The sequence below is a fragment of the Oncorhynchus gorbuscha genome, linkage group LG10 (assembly GCF_021184085.1).
Source record: "Oncorhynchus gorbuscha isolate QuinsamMale2020 ecotype Even-year linkage group LG10, OgorEven_v1.0, whole genome shotgun sequence".
NCBI lineage: Eukaryota > Metazoa > Chordata > Actinopteri > Salmoniformes > Salmonidae > Oncorhynchus > Oncorhynchus gorbuscha.
The window spans coordinates 17,586,000-17,609,501 of NC_060182.1; the positions used below are offsets into that span (position 1 = coordinate 17,586,000).

General features: G+C 41.9%; 1 protein-coding gene across 5 annotated transcripts in view; it reads left to right on the plus strand.

Annotated features, from left to right (window-relative positions):
* The window catches only part of uckl1b (uridine-cytidine kinase 1-like 1b), a 66,785-nt gene that overhangs the window by 9,732 nt on the left and 33,551 nt on the right, over positions 1-23,502 (plus strand). For 3 of the 5 annotated variants that reach the window (XM_046365013.1, XM_046365011.1, XM_046365015.1), the window contains exons 1-3: positions 11,503-11,653; positions 18,381-18,574; positions 19,140-19,246. In XM_046365013.1, coding sequence (XP_046220969.1) covers positions 11,595-11,653; positions 18,381-18,574; positions 19,140-19,246 — 360 coding nt within the window. In that variant the 5' untranslated portion in view covers positions 11,503-11,594. Of the gene's footprint in view, positions 1-4,111; positions 4,505-11,502; positions 11,654-18,380; positions 18,575-19,139; positions 19,247-23,502 lie in introns of those variants that run through there. The other 2 variants (XM_046365012.1, XM_046365014.1) reach the window with 2 other exon arrangements.

A 23,502-nucleotide genomic window follows, 5' to 3' on the forward strand; every position in this document is an offset into this window, starting at 1 on the left:
GCTCATGCCAGCGCATGTCCAGGCCCATCTGAAGTTTGCCAATGACCATCTGGATGATCCAGAGGAGGAATGGGAGAAGGTCATGTGGTCTGACGAGACAAAAATAGAGCTTTTTGGTCCAAACTCCACTCGCCGTGTTTGGAGGAAGAAGAAGGATGAGTACAACCCCAAGGACACCATCCCAACTGTGAAGCATGGAGGTGGAAACATCATTCTTTGGGGATGCTTTTCTGCAAAGGGGACAGAACGACTGCACCATATTGGGGGAGGATGGATGGGGCAATGTATCGTGAGATTTTGGCCATCAACCTGCTTCCCTCAGTAAAAGCATTGAAGATGGGTCGTGGCTGTGTCTTCCAGCATGACAACGACCCGAAAACACACAGGGCAACTAAGGAGTGGCTCTGTAAGAAGCACCTCAAGGTCCTGGAGTGGCCTGGCCAGTCTCCAGACCTGAACCCAATAGAAAATCTTTGGAGGGAGCTGAAAGTCCGTATTGCCCAGCGACAGCCCTGAAACCTGAAGGATCTGGAGAAGGTCTGTATGGAGGAGTGGGCCAAAATCCCTGCTGCAGTGTGTGCAAACCTGGTCAAGAACTACAGGAAACGTATGATCTCTGTAATTGCAAACAAAGGATTCTGTACCAAATATTCTGCAAATATTAAGTTCTGCTTTTCTGATGTATCAAATACTTATGTCATGCAATAAAATGCAAATGAATTACGTAAAAATCATACAATGTGATTTTCTGGATTTTTGTTTTAGATTCCGTCTCTCACAGTTGATGTGTACCTATGATAAAAATGACAGACCTCTACATGCTTTGTAAGTAAGAAAACCTGCTAAATCAGCGGTGTATCAAATCTTGTACTCACCACTGTATGGAATCATGTAGTAACCAAAAAAGTGTTAACCACATTTTCAAAACAGCCACCCTTTGCCTTGATGACAGCTTTGCACACTCTTGGCATTCTCTCAACCAGCTTCACGAGGAATGCTTTTCCAACAGTCTTGACGGAGTTCCCACATATGCTGAGCACTTGTTTTTACTATATACCGCCTAGCCCTAGTTTTGACTGACCTTCATGTCTTAAAGTAATGATGGACTGTCGTTTCTCTTTGTTCATTTGAGCTTTTCTTGCCATAATATTGACTTGGTCGCTTTCTCAGCCATTTACTCATTGCGCTAGCAAATTGAAGAATAACTACAGTAATTGCTGCCTGGTTTAATAAAGGTAAAATAAAAAAATAAAAATAAAAATATGAGAATAAGTACAAGCTTCAGCACACAGTGTCCAGGGGGTGAGTAAGCTCTACCGCTATGGGACAGTTTAGTCTGAGTCTCGTTTGCCAATTGTTTTTGTAGCGTGAATCGTTCCTGTTCATGCCGAGGTGAAGAGTGGAAAATTGAAGGAATTAATCCGAGCCTCATGCTGGCACTGTTTCGAATAGATGTCTTAGATTGGTGGGAGCACGGTCCCTGTGATGTACTAGGCCGTCTTCCATGGTCCCAGTGATGTACTAGGCCGTCTTCCCCACCCGCTGGAGGGCCACGGTCCCAGTGATGTACTAGGCCGTCTTCCCCACCCGCTGGAGGGCCAAGGTCCCAGTGAGGTACGCGGCCGTCTTCCCCACCCGCTGGAGGGCCACGGTCCCAGTGATGTACTAGGCCGTCTTCCCTACCCGCTGGAGGGCCACGGTCCCAGTGATGTACTAGGCCGTCTTCCCCACCCGCTGGAGGGCTACGGTCCCAGTGATGTACTAGGCCGTCTTCCCCCACCTGCTGGAGAACCATGTGGTCGTGGACAGAGCAATTCCTGTACCTGGCCATGATGCAAACAGTCAGTATGGTCTGCGGTAGTATGTAGTATTTGGAGATGACCCAGAGTAGCATGCCAGATTTCTTCAGCACCCTCTTGACAAGAGTGGTGGAGTTGTTGGTCCATGTCAAGTCCTAGGGAATGTGGACACAGAGGAAATTAAAACTGCTAACTCTCTCTACGGCAGTCCCGTTGATGTGGATCAGGGCATGTTCCCTTCTCTTCTTCCTGAAGTGAACAATCAACTATTTTGTTTTGCTGACGTTGACGGAGAGGTTGTTGTCCTGGCACCACAATGCCAGTTCACTTATCTCCTCCCTATAGGCTGACTCATATTGTTGGTTATCAGGCCTACATCCATGGTGTCATTAGCAAACTTGATGATGGAGTTGGTGTCATGCAAAGCCACGCAGTCGTGAGTGAACAGGGAGTACAACAGAGGGCTGAGGACACACCACTGGGGGCCCTGTGTTAAAAGACAGTGTGGAGGAGGAGGTGGTGGTACCAAATCCTCACAGCCTGTGGTCTGCCCATCAGGAAGTCCAGGATCCAGTTGCAGAAGGTGGTGTTCACACCCAAGTCTCTGAGCTTGGTGTTGAGCATGGAGGGAACAATAGTGTTGAATGCTAAACTGTAGTCAATGAACAACATTCTTACATAGGTGTTCCTGTTGTCCCAATGTGTTACGTCTGTGTGAATAGCAATGGAAATGGCATCTTCCGTGGATCTGTTGGAGCTGTAGGCAAATTGGAGTGGGTCCAGCACTCACTCTGAGGACGCGACCAGGGATGCCAACCGGGCCAGCGGTTTTGTGAGTATTCACTCTTTTGAGAGTTTTTCGAAATGAGCACAGAATGTTTTAATCTTGTCTGAGAGGGAGACTTCGGTGGGCACCACACAACTGGATTTACCTTTGTAGTCCGTGGTGGTCTGTAATCCTTGCCACATGCTTTGCGAGTCTGAGTTGTCGAACATCAATTCAAGTTTGAGTCTGTATTGTCTTTTTGCATCCCTAATTGATTTGCGGAGCTCGTACCTGCTTGCCTTGTATATGTTGCGCGCCAAAGAGTCAGGGTGAATGCTGCAGTACGGGCTCACAGCATTGTACGGAAATCTCCGTTCATCCAGGGTTTTTGGTTGGGGTATGTCCGGATTGTTATTGTGGGTACAACATCAACACATTTTCTAATGACGCCTGTGACTGATGATGTATATTCCTCAATGTTGATGGATGAGACCTGGATGGATGAATCTTTGAACATATTCCAATCAGTATTCTCAAAAAAGTCTTGCAGCAATGAGTCTGCCTCCTCTGTCCAGTGCCTCACTATTCTCTGTGTCGGTGGCTCCCTTTTGAGTTGCTGCTTGTAGTTGGGGAGTAGGAACAGAGACATGATCTGATTGGCTGAAGTGTGGGCGGGGAAGGCTTTGTATGCATCGTGGATGTTTGTTTATACATCGTTTCCTCTTGTGGGGCAGGATACATCTTGGTGATATATATAATGTGTTTTAAACATGCTTGGTTAAAATCACCCACGACAATAAAGACTGCTTCCGGGTGAGAGGATTCTTGCTGGCTAATGATCTTGTACAGTTCGCTGAGTGCCGCCTTGGTGTTATGCTTGTGCAATACGAACCCAGTTGTAATATTAACACACAATAATTTCCTCTGTGTATAGTGGAGTCAGCATTTTAGCAAGTCGGGTGAACAGGAGCACAAGATATTTTCAACTTCGGTATACCAGGAATTTTTGTTGAAGAAACCCCTCCCCTTCTCTTACCAGAAGCCTCTGTTCTATCTATACGGAACATGAAAAAGCCATCAGTGTGTGTGCACGCTGTCATGCTGCTGTCCCTAGACTCGGGTGTCAGGCACGTAGAGACACAGTGACTGCCCACTAGGGAATATTATTGTCCCTCCTCTGTCTTTCCCTCCTTTTTGTTGTTGACTTAAAGTACAACTCAATCATTGAGGGGGCATTTAGAGGCTCTTTCTCTCTCTCTCTCTCTCTCTCTCTGTTGTTTAATTTTCTCTGTCTCTTTTAGTGAAGTGTTGTGACAATGACTGTCAGAAACAGATTACTAGTTGGTTGGCGGGCCTGGCGAGGCGAGTGGCGTGTGTGTTGGTGTGAATACAACTGCAGAGGGGAGGACTCTCTCTAACCTGCTGCTATTAATACAACCTAATGAACATAATCTGGAGGACAGGTTATCCTCTTACGTTTGTTGGCTACATGGCTGGTTGCGGAGCACAGGGGAGGGGAGGGGGAGTGATAGAGAGAGAAGGAGAGGGAAAGCAGGCTATGCTGCAGATTCTTTCCTATTGGGCTCTTTATCTACAATGTCCTCTCTCTGCCGCTCGGAGTGAATAGAAAGCAAAACAGATGTTTGAAGCATAGTTTAGTTTCTCCCCCAACTGTCTCTATCTTTCTCTCTTTCCTTTCTTTCTCACTCTCCCGTTCTCTCTGTTGTGGACTTGCCTAGCCAGAGGGGCAGTAGGACTAAGTGCCTCCTGTGCACTTGTGTATCAGTAGCTGATGTCAACCTCACTGACAATAACAAGAACTGAAACACTAGTTAACATCTCGTAGACAAACCCTTGTTCGCCTGTCATCTCGTTTCATCATGAATACTTTGAATACAGGAGCTCGGATATCAGGCTGCTGGACTGTAACAGGCTGCAAGTAAGTGCCTCCTTGCATTTATTTATATATTATTTTGATTCTACTGTCATTTGTCTTCTTTCTCTGTGTCTATATAGTTTACCCGTTCTATCTCTGTGTTTAAGACTGAGCTCCATGTGAGCTGCGTCATTCATTTAATTTCATTGTATTTATTTAGCCAGGAAAGTCCATTCAGTAACACTTGCCACTGTTTTTCAGGGAGTCCTGTACATGCCTGTGTGTTTTCATTCCCTCCACTCCTCTATAGCAGTGACTAGTGAGTTATCCTTATCTGTCTTTCTCTTTTAAAGAGACTGGCTGGCAGGACATGACCAACCAATCTCTTCTATAGCTAGTGGCTTTAGTAGAATACATGTTTTTGTTGTGTGGTGATGGGTTAGCTATTTAGCTTATGTAATAGCTTACCTGAGGGGTATCTTATGAAGCAAGCTAGATCTACTCAGGGTTTTCTAAAGCTAACTAGCTTCAGTTAAAAGGTTCACCAGTACTCAAGCTTCATCAGTACTACGAAGGTGGATATTGCTCGTCCACCTGCTGCTAACTCTAGCAGGCTTGTGACTGTGCGTACATGTCGAACATAGCTAGTTTACACCGAACTCTTCATTAAGACAATGCTGAAACATAAATCCATGGTCGAGTCAGTGCCACATTTTCATTTGTACCGAAATCAAAATGAAAAAAAAGTTATCTTGCAAATTCAGCAGGCTATGGTTTGAAAGAGGCTTTTAGAAGGGCCGTCTTATTACTTATCGTTAATGCCATCTTCATTTTATTACTTATCGTTAATGCCATCTTTATTTTATTACTTATCGTTAATGCCATCTTTATTTTATTACTTATCGTTAATGCCATCTTTATTTTATTACTTATCGTTAATGCCATCTTTATTTTATTACTTATCGTTAATGCCATCTTAATTTTATTACTTATCGTTAATGCCATCTTTATTTTATTACTTATCGTTAATGCCATCTTTATTTTATTACTTATCGTTAATGCCATCTTTATTTTATTACTTATCGTTAATGCCATCTTAATTTTATTACTTATCGTTAATGCCATCTTAATTTTATTACTTATCGTTAATGCCATCTTTATTTTATTACTTATCGTTAATGCCATCTTAATTTTATTACTTATCGTTAATGCCATCTTTATTTTATTACTTATCGTTAATGCCATCTTTATTTTATTACTTATCGTTAATGCCATCTTTATTTTATTACTTATCGTTAATGCCATCTTTATTTTATTACTTATCGTTAACCTCACGCAGGCGTCCCATCTAGAGCTCTGGAAATGCAAATGCGCTACGCTAAATGCTAATAGTATTAGTTAAAACTCAAACGTTCATTAAAATACACATGCAGGGTATTGAATTAAAGCTACACTCGTTGTGAATCCAGGCAACAAGTCAGATTTTTAAAATGCTTTTCGGCGAAAGCATGAGAAGCTATTATCTGATAGCATGTAACACCCCAATAGACCCGCAGGGGACATAAACAAAATAATTAGCATAGTCGGCGCTACACAAACCGCACAAATAAAATATAAAACATTCATTACCTTTGACCATCTTCTTTGTTGGCACTCCTAGATGTCCCATAATCACTATTGGGTCTTTTTTTCGATTAAATCGGTCCATATATAGCCTAGATATCGATCTATGAAGACTGTGTGATAAACGGAAAAAAATAGCGTTTCATAACGTAACGTCATTTTTAAAATTCAAAAAGTCGACGATAAACTTTCACAAAACACTTCGAAATACTTTTGTAATGCAACTTTAGGTATTAGTAAACGTTAATAAGCGATCAAATTAATCACGAGACGAAGTGTTTTCTATAGGGGTCCGTCTTGAAATACTGTCCGTGTATTTCTCAACCAAAATATCCGGTCGGAGACCTGAAGAAAAAGCCTGTCTCTTGTTCGTTTGACCAAGAAACAAAGAATTGGCAAATGACAAGACTGTTGACATCGTGTGGAAGCTGTAGGTACTGCAACCTCAGCCCTATTTAATGTCTTTCGCCCATAACAATGGGTTGAAGCAGCGGATGGATATATTTTTCCACTTTCAGTGATCAGATTTTCCTGCACTTTTCGATGAAACGCACGTTCTGTTATAGTGACAGCCGTGATTTAACCAGTTTTATAAACGTCTGAGTGTTTTCTATCCACACATACTAATCATATGCATATACTATATTCCTGGCATGAGTAGCAGGGCGCTGAAATGTTGCGCGATTTTTAACAGAATGTTTGAAAATTTAGGGGGTAGGAGGAAGAGGTTAATGTCATCTTTACTTTATTACTTATCTTTAATGCCATCTTTATTTTATTACTTATCGTTAATGCCATCTTTATTTTATTACTTATCGTTAATGTCATCTTTATTTTATTACTTATCGTTAATGCCATCTTTATTTTATTACTTATCGTTAATGCCATCTTTATTTTATTACTTATCGTTAATGCCAGCTTTATTTTATTACTTATTGTTAATGTCATCTTTATTTTAATTACTTATTGTTAATGTCATCTTTATTTTATTACTTATCGTTAATGCCATCTTTATTTTATTACTTATCGTTAATGCAATCTTTATTTTATTACTTATCATTAATGCCATCTTTATTTTATTACTTATCGTTAATGCAATCTTTATTTTATTACTTATTGTTAATGTCATCTTTATTTTATTACGTATCGTTAATGCCATCTTTATTTAATTTCTTATCGTTAATGCCATCTTTATTTTATTACTTATCGTTAAAATAACAATAACAAGACTATATACAGGGGGGTACCGGTACAGATTCAATGTGCGGGGGCACCGGCTTATTGAGGGAATATGTACATGTAGGTAGTTATTAAAGTGACTATGCATAGATGATAACAGAGAGTAGCAGCGGTGTAAAAGAGGGAGGTGGGGGGGTGGAAATGCAAATAGTCTGGGTAGCCATTTGATAAGATGTTCAGTAGTCTTATGGCTTGGGGGTAGAAGCTGTTTAGAAGCCTATTGGACCTAGACTTGGAGCTCCGGTACTGCTTGCTGTGCGGTAGCAGAGAGAACAGTCTACTATGAATAGGGTGGCTGGAGTCTTTGACAATTTTTAGGGCCTTCCTCTGGCACCGCCTGGTATAGAGGTGCTGGATGGCAGGAAGCTGGTCGTTTGCACTACCCTCTGTAGTGCCTTGCGGTCGAAGGCCGAGCAGTTGCCATACCAGGCAGTGATGCAACCAGTCAGGATGGTGCAGTTATAGAACCTTTTGAGGATCTGAGGACCCATGCCAAATCTTTTCCGTCTCCTGACGGGGAATAGGTTTTGTCATGCCCTCTTCATGACTGTCTTGGTGTGCTTGGACCATGTTAGTTTGTTAGTGATGTGGACGCTAAGGAACTTGAAGCTCTCAAACTGATCCACTGCAGCCCCGTCGATGAGAATGGGGGCATGCTCGGTCCTCTTTTTAATGGAGTCCACAATCATCTCCTTTGTCTTGATCACGTTGAGGGAGAGGTTGTTGTTCTGGCACCACAAGGCCAGGTCTCTGATCTCCTTCCTATAGGCTGTCTCGTCGTTGTCGGTGATCAGGCCTACCACTGTTGTGTCATCGGCAAACTTAATGATGGTGTTGGAGTCGTGCCTGGCCATGCAGTCATGAGTGAACAGGGTGTACAGGAGGGGACTGAACACGCACCCCTGAGGGGCCCCTGTGTTGAGGATCAGTGTGGCGGATGTGTTGATACCTACCCTTACCAACTGGGTGCGGCCCGTCAGGAAGTCCAGGATCCAGTTGCAGAGGGAGGTGTTTAGTCACAGGGTCCCTAGTTTAGTGATGACCTTTGAGGGCACTATGGTGTTGAACGCTGAGCTGTATTCAATGAATAGCATTCTCACGTAGGTGTTAATTTTGTCCAGGTGGGAAAGGACTGTGTAGAGTCCAATGGAGATTGCATCATCTGTGGATCTGTTAGGGCGGATTGCAAATTGGAGGGGTCTGGGGTTTCTGGGATAATGGTGTCGATGTGAGCCAGCCTTTCAAAGCACTTCATGGCTACCAACGGGAGTGCTACGGGTCGGTAGTAATTTAGGCAGGTTACTTTAGTGTTCATGGGCACAGGTACTATAGTGTTCTGCTTTAAACATGTTGGTATTACAGACTCGGACAGGCAGAGGTTGAAAATGTCAGTGAAGACACTTACCAGTTGGTCAGCGCATGCTCGCAGTACATGTCCTGGTAATCCGTCTGGCCCTGCGGCCTTGTGAATGTTGACCTGTTTAAAGGTCTTACTCGCATCGGCTGCAGAGAGCATGATCACACAGTATTCCAGATCAGCTGGTGCTCTCATGCATGTTTCAGTGTCATTTGCCTCGAAGCGAGCATAGAAGTAGTTTAGCTCGTCTGGTAGGCTCGTGTCACTGGGCAGCCGATGTAGTACGATTCGATCTTTGTCCTGTATTGAATCTTTGCCTGTTTGATGGTTGGTCGGAGGGCATAGCGGGATTTTTTATAAGCTTCCGGGTTACAGTCTCCCTCCTTGAAAGCGGCAGCTATAGCCTTTTAGCTCAGTGCAGACTGGTTGGGGTATGTACACATGGTCACTGTGGTGACGACATCATCTATGCACTTATTGATGAATCCAATGACTGATGTGGTGTACTCCTCAATGCCATCGGAGGAATCCCTGAACATATTCCAGTCTGTGGAAGCAAAACAGTCCTGTAGTTTAGCATCTGCTGCATCTGACCACTTTTTTATTGTTTGAGTCACTGGTGCTTCCTGCTTTAAGCAAGAATCAAGAAGCAAGAATCAAGAGGATATAATTATGGTCAGATTTGCCAAATGGAGGGTGAGGGAGAGCTTTGTATTTAGCTCTGTGTGTGGAGTAAAGGTGGTCCAGAGTATTTCCCTCTGGTTGCACATTTAACATGCTATAGAAATTTGGTTAAGATGGATTTAAGTTTCCCTGCATTAAAGTCCCCAGCTTCTAGGAGCGCCGCCTCTGGGTGAGCCTTTTCCTGTTTGCTTATGCCAGAATACAGCTAATTCCGTGCTATCCTAGTACCAGCGTCAGTCTGTGGTGGTATGTAGACAACTATGAAAAATACAGATGAAAGCTCTCTAGGTAGATAGTGTGGTCTACAGCTTATCATGAGATACTCTACCTCAGGTGAGCAAAACCTTGAGACTTCCTTAGATATCGTACACCGGCAGTTATTTACAAAAATACGTAGTCTGCTGCCCCTAGTTTTACCAGATGCCGCTGTTCTATCCTGCCGGTACAGCGTATGACCTGCCAGCTGTATGTTGATAATGTCATCGTTCGGCCACTACTTCGTGAAGCATAAGATGTTACAGTTTTGAATGCCCCGCTGGTAGTTTAATCTTCCGCTTAGGTCATCGATTTTATTTTCCAAAGATTGCACGTTTGCTAGCAGAATGGAAGGAAGTGGGGGTTTATTCGATCACTTACGAATTCTCAGAAGGCTTCCTTTTGTTCAATAAAGGTTATTTTTATACCCAAAATACCTCAGTTTGTTTGTCGCGTTATGTTCAGAAATCCACAGGAAAGAGCGTTCACGACCCACCATATTGTTACTGTTTACTGTTATTATCAGCGCCAGGGGGCCTGGATAGCTCCTCCATCTGGACTAGATAGTTTTCTCTTGTTTGCTGCTCTCTTTTATATAGAGTTTCATGTTTGCCTTTTTGTGCGCATTGTAGTGTGAGATCGTAATTGACACATTTATGTGTAAGAGATGTGTGTATCTGTGTAACTATGCAGTGAGGGCATGTTTTATGGCACCCTGGCTTGGCTTTAATTGATAACCCAGATTAGGGTTGGGCGGTATCCAGTATTTCATTTGTCAAACCTTTTCTGTACTGTCGTGTCTTTACTATCATTAACTGAAGACTGATAGTTTTTATCAAAGATTCTCTGTAATTAGTTATTACACAATTAGACTGATTAATCATGTAACCGTAATTACTAGGAAGTCGGGGCAGTCTAATGTTCATTGCTCATATTTCTTGGCCCAAGCAAGTCTCTTCTTATTATTGGTGTCCTTTAGTAGTGGTTTCTTTGCAGCAATTCGACCATGAAGTCCTGATTCACGCAGTCTCATCTGAACAGTTGATGTTGAGATGTGTCTGTTATTTGAACTCTGTGAAGCATTTATTTGGACTGCAATCTGAGGTGCTGTTAACTCTAATGAACTTATCCTCTGCAGCAGAGGTAACTCTGGGTCTTAATTTCCTGTGGCGGTCCTCATGAGAGCCAGTTTCATCCTAGCGCTTGAGGGTTTTTGTGATTGCACTTGAAGAAACTTTCAAAGTTCTTGACATTTTCCATATTGACTCACCTCCATGTCTTAAAGTAATGATGGACTGTCATTTCTCTTTGCTTATTTGAGCTGTTCTTGCCATAATATGGACTGTGCTTTTTACCAAATAGGGGTATCTTCAGTATACCACCCCTACTTTGTCACAACACAACTGGTTGGCTCAAATTAATTTAGAAGGAAGGAAATTCCACAAATTATTTCATAGATTTGATTCCTTTATTATTATTCTTCAATGTAGAAAATAGTAACAATAAAGAAAATCCCTTGAATGAGTAGGTGTGTCCAAACTCTTGACTGGTTCTGTTTACAGTATTTTTAACAGTATTGAAAATGATATCATCTGTATTTTTGAAATATCCATAGATACGGTATAAAGTCCAGATAAACTATCCTTTGTATGGATGGATCTCTGTGTTGCTTTTCATAAAGAATGGGAAAAACACGTGCAGAAAACAAATGGTATGCAGAGGCTGCCATGCACTTCTCCCCACTCCCTCTCCAAGCTGCCTTGGGTGGGATGGGACTGGTATGAAAACACTGAGCTTTTCAAACCTTGTTGTCCTCCCCTTGATGTCTACCTGCCACCTTTGAACCCTTGCTTGTTCCACTTGAAGGTATTTAGGCTATAAAGCCGTGGGGTGGAGTAGCACAGGCAAGTGGAGCTACACAGGTAGTGAAAGTCCAGAACAGGCAGGAACATCTACTACGCACCTACCTACCCGGGACTTTCTCCTACTACAGAAATGGGTTCCGGGTTCTTACAAACCTCTAAGGGAGAGGTATGGATCTCTCGCTTAATACAGTAAGTAGGTGGACACACACACACACATATATATCCATTATGTGCATACAAATTCACACTGGCAGGTTCAAAGTACGAATGCTGTGTTCATAACCAAGTGGGAGGTAGCAATTTACCATTTGTGAAGTCGTAAATACCAGTTGGATGCATTCACATGCTTTGAACTTGTTGCGAACAAGTTGCTTAAACCATAAACTAAAACTACAGCTATCATGCTTGTAAACAAATGATAGTGTTCAAAACCATGAATACATTTATTAAATTATATTTTGTTGTTGCATATAACTGCCGAAAACGATGGTATTAAGATAATTACCTTAGTACAGTGGTTGCTCCACTAAAAGTTGTGTGATTATGCTGCGGGACTTAGAGGGCATTTGTAGTTTAGTGCGGAACCCTGCGTCACCACTTCTCTGCTCCAGACCAGCACAAGGGGGATTTAGAGCACTGATTATGCTTTTGGGTCCTACTGTGTCTCTGACAATGAATGGGTGACACAAACCTAAAAAGAAACTCATAATTGTGCACAACTTCAGTATTACTTACTTGTTACACTAAGGTTTTATTTATTATTTTTATTTATTATTTATTATTTTGCTCTTACCGTAGTACTGTATGCCACTCCCGACCAGTCATTTTTTAACCTTTATTTAACCAGGCAAGTCAGTTAAGAACAAATTCTTATTTACAATGACGGCCTAGGAACAGTGGGTTAACTGCCTGTTCAGGGGCAGAACGGGGGTTTGAACATGCAACCTTCTGGTTACTAGTCCATCACTAGTACAGCGCCTGAGTGGCGTAATGGTCTAAGACACTGCATAGCAGCTCAAGCTATGTTGCTACAGATGCTGGTTCAATACCCATTCTGGCCTTGACTTGGAGACCCATGAGATGACTGTAGGTTTTTGGTTTTTCTCCCTCTAAAAACATAAATAATTCTAAATAACGAACTGGCTTTATTTACAAATTAGTAATAATGTCTCACCTCATGATCAAGAATGTCCTTTATCGCTCATTTTACATTATTTGAAAACAAAATCATCTCCAAAATATTTGTATTTTTTCAGCGAAGAGATTATTATTATTAATTTGGAATTAAATAAAAGCCCGTTGGATATTCTCACAGATATATTAATAACCCTGTTATTAGCAGGACAATATATATTGGTCATATTGGTCATGGCTCCCGAGTGGTGCACATTGGTATTGCCTTGCAGTTAATAAAATAATTATAAAAATATTCTTTCAAAATGCTAATGTTTATTTAGTTATGGATCCATAACAAATTACTATGGGAATAAATATCACTGAATCACAGAAATATCCTCCAATCCTCTCTATGTAATTATTGGTAGAGAGTCACGTCATATTTTTCGATATACTGTAGGCCTACCGTAGGCAACATGAGTCTCACTAGTGTTGAGTTATGTGCTGTTAAAAGTGGTGTAGGTATTATTTAAGGAGCATATTGAAGGATTTGAAGCAATAGCCTACAACTATTTTAGCACCGTTTTGTGCTGCTCTGGGACAAGCATGGAGACTGGTCTTGATAATCAATTTGATTTAGATTTTCACTGAATCTCCGTTTGGGTAGTGGTTAGACTATAATTCGAAAATTAGGATGTAGAAATGTTATGCTCTTAGTGTAACCTTTATTTAACTAGGCAAGTCAGTTAAGAACAAATTCTTATTTACAAGGACAGCCTACAACTACCTCCCCGTCGGGGAATTGAGACCCGGTCTCCTGCGTGCCAGCACGACACAGGGATTATTTAGCTAAATAGCCCAGTACTGTAGACTACTCCCGACCATCACATTGTACAGCGTCATATTTTCCGTTCCATCCTAATGGAAATCCAGAGCGTTTTTCACTTTTCTTGGAATAGAAACACTGTAATATTAACCTCCCTGGGATATGTGGGACTAGCGTCCCACCTGGCCAAATGACAGTGAAAATGCAGAGCGCCAAATTCAAATAAATTACTATAAAAATAAAACTTTCATGAAATCACACATGTAAGATACCAAATTAAAGCTACACTTGTCGTGAATCCTGCCAACATGTCAGATTTCAAAAAGTATTTTCAGCGAAAGTAAACGATGCTATTATTTGAGGATAGCACCTCCGTAAACAAAGAGAAAAACCATATTTCAACCCTGCAGGCGCGACACAAAACACAGAAATAAAAATATAAATCATGCCTTACCTTTGACGAGCTTCTTTTGTTGGCACACCAATATGTCCCGTAAACATCACAAATGGTCCTTTTGTTCGATTAATTCCGTCGATATATATCCAAAATGTCCATTTATTTGGCGTGTTTGATCCAGAAAAACACTGGTTCCAACTTGCGCAAGGTGACTACAAAATATCTCAAAAGTTACCGGTAAACTTTGCCAAAACATTTCAAACTACTTTTGTAATACAACTTTAGGTATTTTTTAAAGTAAATAATCGATAAAATTGAAGACTGGATGATCTGTGTTCAATACAGGAAGAAAACAAACTGACTCTAACTTTCTGGTCACGCGCCTCTCTATCTAACAGTACACTTGAAGTAACCCTCGTTTTGAACAGGGCTACTTCTTCATTACACAAAGGATAAACCTCAACCAATTTCTAAAGACTGGTGACATCCAGTGGAAGCGGTAGGAACTGCAAGAAGGTTCCTTAGAAATCTGGATTCCCAATTAAATCTCATTGAAAAAAGAGTGACCCCCCCCAACAAAAAATCTAAATTGCTTGTCCTCGGGGTTTCGCCTGCTAAATAAGTTCTGTTATACTCACAACATGATTCAATCAGTTTCAGAAACTTCAGCGTGTCCTCTATCCAAATCTACTAATAATATGCATATATTATCTTCTGGGGATGAGTAGCAGACAGTTGAATTTGGGCATGCATTTCATCCGGACGTGAAAATACTACTCACCAAAAAGTTAAGCTAATTAATTATGCAACATTTCTTAAAATCAGTCCCATATGCTATGTTCTTACAAAAAAGGGTTTTAAATTCTCTAGTACAGCCACTATTAAAGGCTGTTATTTGATAAATATGCCCTCTGGTGGTCAAACTAGCACTAACTAGCATTAATGGTACCAGTGGTTCACACTTAAATAACGTGCCATAGAATTCTGCGGCACATTGCAAGCAGCGCCGCAGTACGCTACAACTTGTAAAGGACGAACCACTGTAGGTGACGTCAGAGGTTAGCTTGTGGGAAAGTGGGAGCTCTGGATGGTAGAGGAGTCCCACTAGTAATTACCAGTTGGAGGGGCATTCAATTGGATTTTTCCCAGTCGTATGTGGTAAATTCCCACTTGGTTATGAATGAAGCATTATACTCTCTCTGGCAAAGATGGGTCTGCTAAGAGAGCTCATCTTGCAAGATCCTTGCCATGTTTATGAGTTTATTTAGCAACGGTAAGCATTTCAGTAGTTAGTGGTAACTAAAATAAGGAGTTATACTAGTCATATAAGCAGGGTTTCATTTGTTTTATGTTGCAACTATCCAAGTGTTGATGTACTGTAACCCTGATCAACAGTCCCCTTCCTCCCCCACCAGTGAAGACAAGCTGACTCTCAGGGGACAAAGGCTTAGCCTCAGGTCACACTTACACAACCAACCAGTGATCTTGCATTTGTCTTAGAAACCAACAACCTGTCTGTGTTAATGTGCATGGTAACTGTGATGTGAGCTTGTGTGCCCTTGAGAAAGTTATTGAGAAGAGGGGAAGAAATTGAGAAAAGGGGATGGGGATTGATTCTATCACATGATTGACTTATATTCAGTGGTTTGTATTTGAAGCAGTATACTCAGGCTAAACAATGTACTTGGAGTAAACAGAGCACTGATCAAGGGTCCATCGTAAAAAGCAACATGCGATCATTGATGACTGATTCCTTCTGATGGTTGGTTCTCTGTGTTAATCAATGTAGAAGTATAGATATGGAGGTGTTGCCATTGTCAGTGATACTGAATCACGCCAGTAATGTTTATTGCAGCCCAAATCAGACAGGTATTTTTACAAAAGTGACTGTTGTGAAATGTTTTATGTTGTCCCAACATAAACAACAACATATCCCATAATGCCTCTCTGCATCTCTCCTGATGGTCCTCATATATATCAGTGTGTTCTATGCAGCGTTTTGTTGCATATTGTTAGAGGAAATTGTAGTTAAGATGATTAATTATGTATACATTATTGATTAGAACCATTTATTCTAATACTATTGTGTTATGATATGAAAAGTAAAAGTTATTGGTTAAGCTGTTACTGAAAATGTAAGCAGAACTAATTTGATTGTCTGTGCCTCTTGGGAAGGTTAAGGGGGAGAAAAAGCTTTTCAGACAAGATAAGAATGTTTGGGTTATGTTCCATTGGTAGGAGAAAAGTATATCTTCTAGACAGGTTGTAATGTCTGGTTTAAGAGGGGAGTAGAAAGCATCTCCGGACCTAAACAAAAAACAACGGGGCTATCGTGGGAAACTGATGATGTCATTTTGAGTTTATAACCTGTGGAAATCTGTTTATGTAGTTAGTACTCTCTGGAATTAAACGCTCTTTACCTGGCTTTTAAGACTGGTCTCGATCTACTTCATGCATAATTAATGAACTTACAATTCATTAATGAATTAGAAATGAGTGCGAATTGGTTTTGGCAATTAAAGCATAAAGGAATTTAGAATTCCTCTATCACATATGCAGTCATTTTTTAGAGGTCGACCGATGTTTTTTTTTAATAACGATACCGATTATTGGAGGACCCCAAAAAAAAGCTGATACCGATTAATCGGCCGATTAATTAATTTATTTATTTATTTGTAATAATGACAGTTACAACAATACTGAATGAACACTGATTTTAACTTAATATAATACATCAATAAAATCAATTTAGCCTCAAATAAATAATGAAACATGTTCAATTTGGTTTAAATAATGCAAAAACAAAGTGTTGGAGAAGAATGTAAAAGTGTGTGTAAGAAAGCTAACGTTTCAGTTCCTTGCTCAGAACATGAGAACATATGAACGCTGGTGGTTCCTTTAAACATGAGTCTTCAATATTCCCAGGTTGTAGTTATTATAGGAATTATAGGACTATTTCTCTCTATACCATTTGTATTTCATATACCTTTGACTATTGGATGGTCTTATAGGCACTTTAGTATTGCCAGTGTAACAGTATAGCTTCCGTCCGTCCGTCTCCTCGCCCCTGACCTGGGCTCGAACCAGGAACACATCGACAATAGCCACCCTCGAAGCATAATTACCCATCGCTCCACAAAAGCAGCGTCCCTTGCAGGGCAAGGGGAACAACTACTCCAAGTCTCAGAGCGAGTGACGTTTGAAACGCTATTAGCGCGCACCCCGCTAACTAGCTAGCCATTTCACATCGGTTACACCAGCCTAATCTCGGGAGTTGATAGGCTTGAAGTCATAGACAGCTCAATGCTTGAAACATTGTGAAGAGCTGCTGGCAAAACGCACTGTCAATCGTTGTCCCTGATTGAGAATCATACTTAGGTAGCCTGGTTTCACTTTTGAGTTGTGAGTGTTTTCTTCCGTGTCAGTGCTTGTTGCCACACGGGACTGTTTCGTTTATTCACGTTTATTGTTTTGTTCCAGTGTTCTGTTGTGTTTTGATTAAACATTATGGACACTTACCACGCTGCGCATTGGTCCTCCGATCCTTCTCGCTACTCCTTCTCAGAAGAGGAGGATGAGATCCGTTACATGTTCGGTATTTTATCTAACGGATGTCATCCATAAGTCTAAATATTCCTGTTACATTGCACAACCTTCAATGTTATGTCATAATTCCGTAAAATTCAGGCAAATTAGTTCGCAATGAGCCAGGCGGCCCAAACTGTTGCATATACCCTGAATCTGCGTGCAATGAACACAAGAGAAGTGACACAATTTCACCTGGTTGATATTGTCTGCTAACCTTTCTTTTAGCTAAGCATGCAAGTTTAAAAATATATGCTTCTGTGTATTGATTTTAAGAAAGGCATTGATGTTTATGGTTAGGTACACGTTGGAGCAACGACAGTCATTTTTCGCAAATGCGCACCGCATCGATTCTATGCAACGCAGCACACACTAGATAAAACTAGTAATATCATCAACCATGTGTAGTTATAACTAGTGATTATGATTGATTGATTGTTTTTTTATAAGATAAGTTTAATGCTAGCTAGCAACTTACCTTGGCTTACTGCATTTGCGTAACTCCTCGTGGAGTGCAATGAGAGGCAGGTGGTTAGAGCGTTGGACTAGTTAACCGTAAGGTTGCAAGATTGAATCCCTGAGCTGACAAGCTAAAAATCTGTCGTTCTACCCCTGAACAAGGCAGTTAACCCAACGTTCCTAGGCCGTCATTGAAAATAAGAATGTGTTCTTAACTGACTTGCCTCGGTAAATAAAGTTGTAAAAATAATATATTTTTTTATATAAATCGGCAAAATCGACGTTCAAAAATACAGATTTCCAATTGTTATGAAAACTTGAAATCGGCCCCAATTAATCGGCCATTCCGATTAATCAGTCGACCTCTAATTGTGATAACAATTCACAAACTTTGAGCTGTCTTTTCAAAACTGATATTCACACATTCTGCGTTTTACAGGGATAGTTCACACCAAAAGTGTGTCAGGTTTTTTTTCATACTGCTGAAGTTAAGAGGAAGTGTCATGTTGCTCTTCTGTGTCATTATTTTGCAGCGGGGGCGGAGAGGGCTCCCTGGACAGACTCCTCACCTCCGTCAGCTCTGGGCTGTCACCAAGGAAACGGACTACCAGCCAGTGCAAGTCAGAACCGCCCCTGCTACGGACATCCAAGCGGACAATCTACACAGCCGGCCGCCCACCCTGGTATAATGAACATGGAACCCAATCCAAAGAGGCTTTCGTCATCGGTAGGAACCCTCAGGATTATTTAATAGAATAATGCTTCGTTGTCTATTTTATGTGAGAAAATGACCTGTCTCCTGTTTCCCAAGCCCTCTAAGTCAAGACACACACATGCCATGGTGAACATCACAGGGTTAAGATCAGCTGCAGGGCTATCCACAGCACTCTATTCCTGATCAAATTGCTTGTGAATGAAACTGCGTATTACTGTCACAACGTCATGCACCTGAATGCTGTTCTATGATGCCGTGCGTGCCTATGCTTTGTTTTAGAAAGCAGAGGGGATAACATCTGCTACAAGAGGAAACCTGACTTTCTTGGGAATAAGCATCAACGTGTTAACTGATAACGGTTATTGATGCCCCATCATAAGTCATTATTTGATATTTGAACACGACAGGAGGGGTTTCTACACCACTGAACAGAAATGTTTCAGATAGTGCTCTGCTGATAAAGAGACTGGTTCAGTTACTGTAGACATTGAAAAGCTACTTACAGTTGAACCAAGGACTTAAGTGGTCTACCTCGTTCATCTCACCGAGTTTCCATTGTGCCCTGTGTGTCCTGCAGGTCTGTGTGGGGGCAGTGCCTCAGGGAAGACCACTGTAGCCAGGAAGATCATAGAGGCTCTGGATGTCCCCTGGGTGGTCCTGCTCTCCATGGACTCCTTCTACAAGGTGTGTGTGTGTGCATGTGTGTGTGCTTGTGTAGGGCACTATAAAATCCGAAGAATGCAGACAAAATCACGGAATCCAGACATCAAAACGTAATTCAACAATATTCAAAAATGTATTGAACATAGTAAGGAACCAACTAAATGTTCTGAAAATTAATTAATTTGCCCATGTTTATCATAAGACATGAATAGAATGCGTCAGTGATTCGTGCGAGAATTCCCCATCTGTGTGTGTGGTGTGCGTATGTGTATCCGTTAGTAATAATGCTCATGAAAAGTCTTCTGGGAAATGGAAAGGTTTTCCCAAAGTAGACTATGCTTGCCTGGCCGAATGATGTCATGGTTTTGTAATTTTTTTATTTCACCTTTATTTAACCAGGTGGCAAGTTGAGAACAAGTTCTCATTTACAATTGCGACCTGGCCAAGATAAAGCAAAGCAGTTTGACAGATACAACGACACAGAGTTACACATGGAGTAAAACAAACATACAGTCAATAATACAGTATAAACAAGTCTATATACAATGTGAGCAGATGAGGTGAGAAGGGAGGTAAAGGCAAAAAAGGCCATGGTGGCAAAGTAAATACAATATAGCAAGTAAAACACTGGAATGGTAGTTTTGCAATGGAAGAATGTGCAAAGTAGAAATAAAAATAATGGGGTGCAAAGGAGCAAAATAAATACATAAATAAAATACAGTTGGGAAAGAGTTAGTTGTTTGGGCTAAATTATAGGTGGGCTATGTACAGGTGCAGTAATCTGTGAGCTGCTCTGACAGTTGGTGCTTAAAGCTAGTGAGGGAGATAAGCGTTTCCAGTTTCAGAGATTTTTGTAATTCGTTCCAGTCATTGGCAGCAGAGAACTGGAGGGAGAGGCGGCCAAAGAAATAATTGGTTTTGGGGGTGACGAGAGAGATATACCTGATGGAGCGTGTGCTACAGGTGGGAGATGCTATGGTGACCAGCGAGCTGAGATAAGGGGGGACTTTACCTAGCAGGGTCTTGTAGATGACATGGAGCCAGTGGGTTTGGCGACGAGTATGAAGCAAGGGCCAGCCAACGAGAGCGTACAGGTCGCAATGGTGGGTAGTATATGGGGCTTTGGTGACAAAACGGATTGCACTGTGATAGACTGAATCCAATTTGTTGAGTAGGGTATTGGAGGTTATTTTGTAAATGACATCGCCAAAGTCGAGGATTGGTAGGATGGTCAGTTTTACAAGGGTATGTTTGGCAGCATGAGTGAAGGATGCTTTGTTGCGAAATAGGAAGCCAATTCTAGATTTAACTTTGGATTGGAGATGTTTGATATGGGTTTGGAAGGAGAGTTTACAGTCTAACCAGACACCTAAGTATTTGTAGTTGTACACGTATTCTAAGTCAGAGCCGTCCAGAGTAGTGATGTTGGACAGGCGGGTAGGTGCAGGTAGCGATCGGTTGAAGAGCATGCATTTAGTTTTACTTGTATTTAAGAGCAATTGGAGGCCATGGAAGGAGAGTTGTATGGCATTGAAGCTTGCCTGGAGGGTTGTTAACACAGTGTCCAAAGAAGGGCCGGAAGTATACAGAATGGTTTCGTCTGCGTAGAGGTGGATCAGAGACTCACCAGCAGCAAGAGCGACCTCATTGATGTATACAGAGAAGAGAGTCGGTCCAAGAATTGAACCCTGTGGCACCCCCATAGAGACTGCCAGAGGTCCGGACAGCAGACCCTCCGATTTGACACACTGAACTCTATCAGAGAAGTAGTTGGTGCACCAGGCGAGGCAATCATTTGAGAAACCAAGGCTGTCGAGTCTGCCGATGAGGATGTGGTGATTGACAGAGTCGAAAGCCTTGGCCAGATCAATGAATACGGCTGCACAGTAATGTTTCTTATAGATGGCGGTTAAGATATCGTTTAGGACCTTGAGCGTGGCTGAGTTGCACCAATGACCAGCTCTGAAACCAGATTGCATAGCAGAAAAGGTATGGTGAGATTCGAAATGGTCGGTAATCTGTTTGTTGACTTGGCTTTCGAAGACCTTAGAAAGGCATGGTAGGATAGATATAGGTCTGTAGCAGTTTGGGTCAAGAGTGTCCCCCCCTTTGAAGAGGGGGATGACCGCAGCTGCTTTCCAATCTTTGGGAATCTCAGACGACACGAAAGAGAGGTTGAACAGGCTAGTAATAGGGGTGGCAACAATTTCGGCAGATAATTTTAGAAAGAAAGGGTCCAGATTGTCTAGCCCGGCTGATTTGTAGGGGTCCAGATTTTGCAGCTCTTTCAGAACATCAGCTGAACGGATTTGGGAGAAGGAGAAATGGGGAAGGCTTGGGCGAGTTGCTGTTGGGGTTGCAGTGCTGTTGACCGGGGTAGGAGTAGCCAGGTGGAAAGCATGGCCAGCCGTAGAAAAATGCTTATTGATATTCTCAATTATGGTGGATTTATCAGTGGTGACAGTGTTTCCTATCTTCAGTGCAGTGGGCAGCTGGGAGTAGGTGTTCTTATTCTCCATTAACTTTTTTGAGTTAGTGTTGCAAGAAGCAAATTTCTTCTTGAAAAAGCTAGCCTTGGCTTTTCTAACTGCCTGTGTATAATGGTTTCTAGCTTCCCTGAACAGCTGCATATCACGGGGGCTGTTCGATGCTAATGCAGAACGCCATAGGATGTCTTTGTGTTGGTTAAGGGCAGTCAGGTCTGGGGAGAACCAAGGGCTATATCTGTTCCTGGTTCTAAATTTCTTGAATGGTGCGTGTTTATTTAAGATGGCTAGGAAGGCATTTTAAAAAAAAATATCCAGGCATCCTCTACTGACGGGATGAGATCAATATCCTTCCAGGATACCCCGGCCAGGTCGATTAGAAAGGCCTGCTCGCTGAAGTGTTTCAGGGAGCGTTTTACAGTGATGAGTGGAGGTCGTTTGACCGCTGACCCATTACGGATGCAGGCAATGAGGCAGTGATCGCTGAGATCTTGGTTGAAGACAGCAGAGGTGTATTTAGAGGGCAAGTTGGTTAGAATGATATCTATGAGGGTGCCCGTGTTTAAGGCTTTGGGGAGGTACCTGGTCGATTCATTGATCATTTGTGTGAGATTGAGGGCATCAAGTTTAGATTGTAGGATGGCTGGGGTGTTAAGCATGTTCCAGTTTAGGTCGCCTAGCAGCACGAGCTCTGAAGATAGATGGGGGGCAATCAGTTCACATATGGTGTCCAGAGCACAGCTGGGGGCAGAGGATGGTCAATAGCAGGCGGCAACGGTGAGAGACTTGTTTTTAGAGAGGTGGATTTTTAAAAGTAGAAGTTCAAATTGTTTGGGTACAGAACTGGATAGTAGGACAGAACTCTGCAGGCTATCTTTGCAGTAGATTGCAACACCTCCCCCTTTAGCAGTTCTATCTTGTCTGAAAATGTTGTAGTTTGGAATGAAAATTTCAGAATTTTTGGTGGTCTTCCTAAGCCAGGATTCAGACACAGCTAGAACATCCGGGTTGGCAGAGTGAGGAGGCTTCTAATGTTAACATGCATGAAACCAAGGCTATTACGGTTACAGAAGTCATCAAAAGAGAGCGCCTGGGGAATAGGAGTGGAGCTAGGCACTGCAGGGCCTGGATACACCTCTACATCGCCAGAGGAACAGAGGAGGAGTAGAATAAGGATGCGGCTGAAAGCAATAAGAATTGGTCATCTAGAACGTCTGGAACAGAGAGTAAAAGGAGGTTTCTGGGGGCGATAAAATAGCATCAAGGTATAATGTACAGACAAAAGTATGGTAGGATGTGAATACAGTGGAGGTAAACCTAGGTATTGAGTGATGAAGAGAGAGATATTGTCTCTAGAAACATCATTGAAACCAGGAGATGTCATGGCATGTGTGGGTGGTGGAACTAATAGGTTGGATAAGGTATAGTGAGCAGGACTAGAGGCTCTACAGTGAAATAAGCCAATAAACACTAACCAGAACAGCAATGGACAAGGCATATTGACATTAAGGAGAGGCATGCTTAGTCGAGTGATCAAAAGGGTCCAGTGAGTGGAGAGGTTGGTTGGGGGTCACGGTGATTTAGACAGCTGGCCAGGCCATCGGTAGCAAGCTAGTATAGGATGGAGGTCTGTTATTAGCCACCTCTTGCGTTCCGTCAGTAGATTAGTGGGGTTCCGTGTGGTAGAGGGGATTAATCCAAATCACACAACAACAACAACAACAACAAAAAACAATAGATATAGTTATAGAGGCCCAAGAATAAAAATAATAATAAAAATAAATAAATAAA